Below are 8,864 nucleotides of genomic sequence, written 5' to 3' on the forward strand. Positions count from 1 at the left end.
TTAAGAGTGCCGACGTGGCATTAAGCTTACCACCATGATCCCGCACAGCAACATTTTCAAGGATTTCAGAAAGGCCATTGGTGCTTACTGCTTAGTTATCTTTTTTTTTTTTGGGTTAAATACCAAAAATCCCATGTGGTTTGCTTAATGTTCACTTTATCTCCCTATGGTTTGGAAACCTATAATTTGACTCCTTGTCGTTTCAACTAAAGTGTATTTAACGGAATTTCTGTTAGATTTTCACTTTAGGTGAAACGACAGGGAGTTAAATTGTATATTTTCAAACCATAGGGAGGTAAAGTGTACATTTGACAAACCACAGGGGGGGTTTTTGATACTTAACGCAAAACCCTTATAGAGGGGTAATTTTGACATTTTCCTTTCAGACGTTAGTTTAAATGTTTTCCGTTAGACTTTTACTTTAGTTGAAATGACAAGAAGTCAAATTGTAGGTTTCCAAATCATAGGAAGGTAAAGTGAACATTAGGCAAACCACATGGGGGTTTTTGGTATTTAACCCTTTTTTTTTTTAGTAATAAAAAGTTTGAATAGATTTGACTCTGATCGCCATCATAAATCAGAACATATCTTTGGGATATCAATCGCTTATAGAGATCCTTATAGATTACTTAGTTATCTCTTTTGCACTTCTATTAAAATAGCACGTTATTTATCCAGGTCAGGGTCTTCAGCGTTTTTCGAAGAAGCCCCAATCAGTCATGTACTTCATAATAGGAAATTGCTTGGACCATATTTTGGAAGGAAAAATAGTTTAAAACGTCCCCCATATTTTGTTAAATAATTTTTTTTGTATATCATTTTTGAAATGATAATTTCACATTCCTTACAAAATTGGTTCGGTAAAATTTGATTCCAATTTAGGTTATAAACCACTTTTTATCTTGAATTCATCTTGTGAACCACATGTGGTCAACTTTTTAGGGATGAAAGAGTTAAATCCCATTTATAATTAAACAAATGATTCAATCTATAATTATTTTTGCCTTTAAAAAAGTAGAATATAATTTGAATCATATTCTTTTTTTTCTATAAAAAAAGTGTGATTTGACAATTCATATTTATTTTTTCCACTACAAAAGTAGTAAAGTAGTATCTAAGTTTTTTGAACATAAAAAATAACTAAATGTAGGTCATGTGGTGATTTTAGGCTAAAAAGTAGTTGAAAATTTAGGTCGAGACCAAATTTTGTTAACTTAAATTTGTTAGTGACGTAAAATTAATATTTTAAAAATGAAGGACAAAAAAATTCATTTACTAAAATGTGATGGACATTTTCAACTATTTTTACTTTTTGGATCAACATTTTAGCACTCTTTGTAACATGATTTACATGAAATAAAAATGTGATTTAGAAGATAAAAAGGGATAATTACATGATGTATTCATTATGCAATCATTTTTGACAAATAATAGCCCATCCAATCAAATTTAGGAGGTGTTTGGTAAATAGGTTTCAAGACAAAGAATGAGTTTCAATTCAATCCTATTCATACATGATGCTTGTTTAAAGTCAATTAGATCTAAGGACTAGTTCTCAGTTGACTATTTTTACTGATTATAGATTCTGAGTTAGAATAAAAGTTTTGTGGCGTTCTAGATTGTTTTTGTAATCTGATTATAAATTTTTTTATAACCAAAAAGGCTAAGATCTATAGTCATCCAAAGAGTAGTTTTTATTAATTTTGATTATCCTCTGTAATTAGTTTCTATGATTAGATTTTGTAAAATCTAAAATGACTGAGAACAAGGCCTTACTTAATGGATTTCATGGTTTAAAACTACTAAAGAATAAGGTCTCACTTATCCATTATTTTTTTGTTACTTAAATCTATTGTTATGTAGTTATCTAACTCTTCATACGGGTATTCGTCAAAACCTATTGCTACTCTCCAATTTATCATATTCGTATTCATATTGATTGTGGAATTTGAAGCAAATGGCTCCTTAGTCTATTTGGCGCAGACACATCTTCAAAATAAATTGTATATCCAACTTTATCACCAAGCTCAATTTCCATCTCAGAGCTGCCACAAGTCTTAGGTTGAGTGCAAGTCTTAGTCTGTAGACATTGACTTTATTGTAACGCATCTTTATTTTACCGGAAAAAAAGGATAATTTCTGAAACCTTCCCTGAGGTTTCTGATACTTTCACTGACATCCCTTGAGGTTCTCAAAATTTCACTGACCTCCCTTAATAGAAAATTGGGCCCCTTTTCTGATATCATGAAGGCCAAAATTACAAATATATCCTATGAAGTAGGGGTTTATTACTACCGTTTAGTTGGAGAAAAAGGCATCTAAAGTGATTAATTAAGCTTAACAACAATAACACAAACTTGATTACGGTTTCATGAATTAAAGCTGGATTAGGGAGTAAGGCGCCAATTGAGCTGCAATATTGGTGCCATTTTTGTGCCTGCTGTGATTTGACAAGAAGATAACATATCACTTATATGTACGTGTAATGACATTCTGGATTATGGAAAGAAACAAAGGAAATAACAAGAACAAAAATGGAAAGGAAATTGTGATCAAACCAGTGGTCCTGATATGCATTGGAGTAGCAGCAGCAAAGTGAAGAATTAATTGTTGTTTTAAAATAGTTGCAAACACAGCAGTAAAGGTACGAGATTATTTGTTCCTTTAACTTTCCTTTACTGGTGCTGCTCCTTTAACTTTCCTTTACTAGTGTTGCTCGATTCCACCTCTGTCTTTTGTCTAAATCTTGATATTGAACATTCATTTTGTTTATTAAGTGGATTTTTGAGTTAATCATTGACACTGAACTCAAGCCATTGCATATTATGTGTGAGACTACTGTGAAATCTTGTGCTACATGTATGCTGTGAAGATTAGTTGATCATAATTATTCTTATGTTAATGAAAGTTGAGTAGCATGCTGCTGAGTTATATAACCAATGTTTCTAGTTTCTAGATGATGTTTTCTCAAACTAGCTTTGGTTGTGATCATCATCATATTTGAATGCTGAGATTATAGGATGGGGAATCTTGCTGCCGCCTATGACATTATGGTTCACTGTAATGGGAACAAAATTAGGATTCCAAATGTGGATCCAACTGGCTATACGTACATCTCCTTGCTATTTGATGTAACTGAGAAGGCATTGATTAAAATGCCTGGCAATGTTAATATGCTTATGCAGATGAGATGTGAAGTTTTTGGAAAAAATTGCATGATGGATGTTAATGATGATGATTCAGTTACTGAGATGTTCAAAATACATAAATCTAAATTAGTAATTAACTTGCATGTGTCTGATATGGAAATTATTCTAGTTGATGAAGAGAATACCTCAGTGAATGTGAGAGAAATGAACAAAAATGATAATTTAGGCATTGAACAAATTCCTAGCAAGGCAGTAGTTGTAGACATTGGACAGTCGGATGATAACTATGGTGACTCTAGCTCTGATTCTTTGTGGAAACACAACTTGCATAGTGACACTGATGAGGAAGCAGTTGATGATAGGGCAGTAGATGCATATAGTGAGGATAGTGACACTAATTTTTCTGATTTTGAGAACAATGAGGCTCTTGTTGTGGACCTGTGGTTCCTGATTCTGAATCTAGGGAAGAAAATGATCCTATGAGACAAGTAATAAGACAAAAAATGTGGATTTACAATAGCAAAGATGAGATAGAGTTTCAAAAGGGTCAGTTATTCACCAATGTGGATGCCTTCAGAGCTGCATTGAAAGACTATGTCATCCAAAAAGGCTTTCCTATTTTGAGATTAAAGAATGAGAAGAGTCGAGTCACTGCTGTCTATGGTGTTGAGGGATGTCAATGGAGAATTCATGCTTCACCAGTGGCTGATTCAGTCACTTTTCAGATTAAAAGCTATCAGCCAGAACACACTTGTGTTATGGACAAACAATGTGCTGAGGCCACATCTGACTGGATGGCCAAGAAGTTGGTTTCTGTCATGAGGGATCATCCTAATATGACCAGTAAAGGGGTAGAGGCAGAGTTGCTTAAGTATGGTGTGAGGCCTAGTAAAATGCAAATTTTTAGAGCTAAAAACAAAACACTAGCTGAGATAGAAGGCACACATGCTGAATCTTATACAAAATTGCCAAGATATGCTGAGCTGCTAAGAAAGTATAATCCCAATAGCATATGCAAAATACATTATGATAGGCCAAATATCTTAGTTGTGCCTGCCTTCCTAAGAATCTTTGTTAGTTTCACAGCACAAAAGTTAGGATTTCTGGAAGGGTGCAGACCTTTTATGGGGTTTGATGGCTGTTTCTTGAAGGGTCCATTTGGTGGTGTATTGCTCACAGCAGTTGCTTTGGATGCAAATAACAGTATATTTTCTTTAGCCTTTGCTGTAGTTGAATGTGAGAGCAAGGATACTTGGAGGTGGTTCTTCTACTATTTTTCTGAGTTTTTTTGGACCATTTGATCACAGCAAACCTTTAATATTCATGAGTGATAGGCAAAAGGTAAAATTTTTGTCCATAGCTTTTGATGTTTAATCTGAAAATGGTTGCTGAGTCATTTTGTTTTGGTTACAGGGATTGAATCTTGCATATGAGGAGATGATTCCTGAGGCAATTGGAAGGCATTGCTGTAGGCATATATGCAGCAACTTTAAGAGTCAATTTCCAGGTATCTTACTTAGCAGTTTCTTTTGGAAGGTAGCGAAAAGCTATGATGCAATAGGACATAATGATGCAATGGCTAGCATTAAAGACATTGACATAAATGCTTGGAAATATTTGGATAAAATTCCAAGAACTACTTGGTGTAGACATGTATTCTCAACTGAGTTGAAATGTGACAATGTCACAAATAATTTTACTGAGTCTTTTAATGCTTGGATTGGTGATCGAAGAGGAAAACCAATACTGACTTTGGTTGATGGTTTAAGAAGAAAGTTCATGAAAAAAATGCACAAAAGGTACCAAAAAGGCTGCACCTTGACTGGTCACATTACTCCCAGAATTGTTGAGAAACTGAAAGAAATTGGCCAAGCATCAAGAAAATGTCAGATGCATATGGCTAGTGAGGATACATTTCAGGTTGGTGATATGGACAGGACCTACATAGTCAACTTGAGGCAAAGAATCTGTGACTGTGATGCTTTTCAAATTTCTAGAATTCTATGCAAGCATGCAACATTAGGAGTTATATATAGGAAAGAAAAACTAGAGAACTACTGTGAAGTTTGGTTCACCAAAGACATGTATTTAAAAACATACTCGCACATGATTCATCCCATTCCTCATGTGAAGAGATGGCCTCCTATGCCTGAAGTGCTACCAACAACTGTCTTGTCACCACCTCTGAGAAGAGCTCCTGGTAGACCAAGAGTAAATAGAAGAAGGGAAGTTGATGAAACTGCTTGCACAACACAGGAAAAGAGGTCAAGCACTCTTAAGTGTGGAAATTGTGGAGCTTTTGGTCACAATAAGAGGACTTGCAAAGGAGCACCTGTGCAAAAAAGCTCTAGCAACACTACTCCTACTGAACAGGTATACATTTTCCAAAATATGATGTTATCCCTGTCTCCTAACTATTACTTATAGGTATATTGAATTTGTATCACAGATGGCAATTAGAAGAGGTAGACCTGGTAAAGGAATGGCTAATACAGGTCTGTCGAGAGCAGTTCTCTGGGTAAAGTGCAATTATCATAATCATTCCTGAGTCAATCGAGTAGTTTATCTACTACAAATCTCATTGCAGCTTACATCTCATGTTTTAGGATCATGCAACTAGAAATGCACCTATTGTGCACTCCAATCAAGGGAGCAATCCAAGCCTCCCAAGTCAAAATGGTGCAGCACATATTCAAGTGAATGTGCAAACTATTGCAACAACTCATGCTAATAGAAAGGTATGATCATAATCTGCTATCCTATATTTCTGTCAATAACATAATTCTAGTTGCTGTTTCCTATTTTTGACGTAGTTTATGTCTCAAATGTAACAGAGAGGAAGGCGTTTTAGACACAATCCTGCAACTTCTGCAACAAAAGTTGGTGGTAGAGTAAAAAACTTCAACTCTGCTCTAACTAATCCAGTTGTTCTAGTTCCACCTAACACTACATCTCAAAATGCTTCATCTGTTAGCATAAACGCATCTACAAATCAGCACACCAAAAGCATCAGTAGTACCAGTAGTTTCAACGTGCTATTTTGACAAGATGGTACTGAATTCCAGTTGTTAGTTATGTCTACTTGAATCTCTTTTGTTAATGCTTTTGTTAATGCCTTCTTACAGTGATTAAGAACTGTGGAATTGCAATCCTCACCATCTGCATATAGTGTTTTGATGCAGATGGTGTTTTGTACCGTTGGATTGCAGTGATGCACACGTGATGTTTTATAAATTCCATGCAACTGGCATTTTAGCTAATGTAATGTCCTGCATTTGATATTAATCTGTCTTTTTGTTTACTTTTCACACTGAATTGTTTGCAAACTTGGCATAGTGGATGACAAATTACAAATAATGTACTGATTAATTGCTTCACTCTAAAGTCTAAAAAGCTGCATGCACAGTTTCACATTGGTGCTTAAATTAATTCCAAGTAACTTAGCCTTCTGGTATGAATCTCGTATCACCAGAAAAGGCATCATATTACTTGGTACAGTATTGCAACACAGTAACATGAGTTCATCGAATTGATTTTACAATTTGAATGAAAATAAATATAGCTAATAGGGTGAGGTTTATGATGATCAGTGCATTCCCTAAGGCTCCTAGTATCAGAAATTGCTTTGGCTCCGCAACTTGCCTAATTGGAATGCCATCTCCATTTCCGGCATTAACTTGTCATTTTTCTGCATTGAGGTTGTTTCTTCTACTATTTACTTCCTCTTCTTCAGCGCTATACCATTCAAAGTACCTGCACTTTGCACAATAGAAATACAACTTGTCTGGATTCCTTTCACTCTCTGATATCATTACGGTTGCCTTGCGATTACAGCGGCAAAACCTGTTTTTAATGGAGAAAGAAGTGGGTGAATTCCATGATTCTCCCTTACGGCTTGAAGAGGCCATGGTTGCAGCTAAAACTTTTAACTCAGAGCTCTAATTGCAACACAGAAAATTCACTTTGTTATCACTCCAAATCAACACCAAAGAATGATAATAGCTTGAAACCTCAGAGGTAGTTAAGTTGCTTTGCTTTAATGCTATTGCTACTAAATGTGCAAAAATCTGGCTGTTGCAATTTGCAGCTAGCCGTTGCAAAATCTACCAAATAACTGTTGCATGGCACATCTGGTGCTTTTAATTTTTTGTATTGCACTTACATCCCCTCAACTTTAGTAATCAGTCCAAATCATTTATTCTTCTTTCAATCTTCTACTAATACAAGGAGCAAAAGGGCAGCCATGGAATAAAAATACCTTCTCACACATGAAAATAATATTGTAATATGATTTGGACTGCATTGTTACCAAAAACTCAAAAGCAAGGGAGGTTAGTGAAATCTTGAGAACCTTAGGGGATGTCAGTGAAAGTGTCAGAAATCTCCCCTGAGGTTTCTGAAATTATCCCAAAAAAAAAAACCCAAGTGTCCATCTGCATGAAGTGACTAGGTCAATTGTGCCGTCTTTTTAGTAGGATTCTCAATGGGTCTGGGTTAGTTACTGTTGGGCCGGAAAATTTTGGGATCAAGCCTTGTGCATTAATTGGCTAGATAGTGTTTGTGCCTAAATATAAGGTCTGATTAAATTGTTAGCCAAGTATGGACTTTATTTGACTTGATCTCTTTAAAGCTTGGCCGATAAAATTTTTGTATGTGTGTGTGTATGTACATATATAATGTGTATATCTTAATTTTTATGTGTAATTGTGTATTAGTGGTGATATTGGGTCAAGCCTAAAAAAAGTCCAAAATTGTGATTGTAATGTGACCATGGTATGGGTTTCACCACAGGAGCCCGAAAACTGAAAACTACAACGTCCAAAATTTCACTTTCTTTGCGAGCTGAGTTGGAGTTTGTTAAAACCAGGCTTACAAAGCCTGAAAGCTCTACCTCCTAGAACCAGTTCTCGAGCAAGCACGTCCACCTTGTTTCATGTATGGAGAAAATATGAATGTTTATTAATTTCACAACTAATAATATTTTTTAATTGCTTGATAATGGTTTTTATACATATTTATAGCTATGACTAAAACTAAAGCTTTTTTTTTTTTCTGAAAAAAAGAATAGCATATGGACTCCTACCCATTTCCTATGTATATAGATAAAAAGGAGTTGTTGTATGACTCTTGGGTGATTTTTATTTGACCTTTGTAGGGACGTTTTGGGAATAGTAAAATTGTAATAGCATTGATTAAGCAAAGTGCACAAATTTGTGCTGCCTAATTTCGCATGTTTTACCTACTGTACCTTTTGGTGGCTTATGGTTTGTACCCTTTGGTGGCTAATGATTTGGCTGCTTTGCCATTGATTTAGCAAAGTGGGTAGAAAAACAAAATCAACTCCCCTTAAGTATGTTCAGCTAAATTGATTATGCAAATTAAATACATTTAAGACAATATTAGTGCGCTAAAGCTAAAGATGAATGCTTGAATTGTAACGGTAGAAGGCTCCATCTTCTTCATCCTCAAACTTCAAGAACCATTAACTTAGCTCTTGCAACAAATGACACTTAGTTGAATCAGTAACTACGGCATGTTGATAAGGCCATTAAAGTGTGAGCAGTGAAGAATCACTTGGGGTGAACTTTATGAGAGTAACTATAGGACCTCCCATTTTCTTCAACATTTGCTCATCAATTTATGAAGTAGGTTACAATAATGGCAGTTGTTAAGAGATTAGAGGTATGCTCAATTTTGCTCTTGTTTTCTGGTCTA

General features: G+C 35.1%; 1 protein-coding gene across 1 annotated transcript; it reads left to right on the forward strand.

Annotated features, from left to right (window-relative positions):
- The first annotated feature begins 3,652 nt into the window (after positions 1–3,652).
- On the forward strand, positions 3,653–7,091 carry LOC113724233 (uncharacterized). Its single transcript, XM_027247155.1, has 6 exons — positions 3,653–4,375; positions 4,563–5,522; positions 5,599–5,667; positions 5,756–5,887; positions 5,984–6,118; positions 6,984–7,091. The coding sequence occupies exons 1-6, from the start codon at positions 3,653–3,655 to the stop codon at positions 7,089–7,091; spliced, it is 2,127 nt and encodes a 708-aa protein (XP_027102956.1).
- The last annotated feature ends 1,773 nt before the right edge of the window (positions 7,092–8,864 follow it).

The sequence above is a fragment of the Coffea arabica genome, chromosome 2c (genome assembly GCF_036785885.1).
Source record: "Coffea arabica cultivar ET-39 chromosome 2c, Coffea Arabica ET-39 HiFi, whole genome shotgun sequence".
In the NCBI taxonomy this organism is placed as follows: Eukaryota; Viridiplantae; Streptophyta; class Magnoliopsida; order Gentianales; family Rubiaceae; genus Coffea; species Coffea arabica.

Bases quoted from the DNA above. Each gene is read 5' to 3' on its own strand.
- LOC113724233 (XM_027247155.1), top strand. From the start codon at position 3,653: ATGTGGATTTACAATAGCAAAGATGAGATAGAGTTTCAAAAGGGTCAG. The intron at 5,668-5,755 runs GTAAAGTGCAAT...CTCATGTTTTAG, and splicing joins TGTCGAGAGCAGTTCTCTGG to GATCATGCAACTAGAAATGC. The intron at 5,888-5,983 runs GTATGATCATAA...CAAATGTAACAG, and splicing joins CAACTCATGCTAATAGAAAG to AGAGGAAGGCGTTTTAGACA.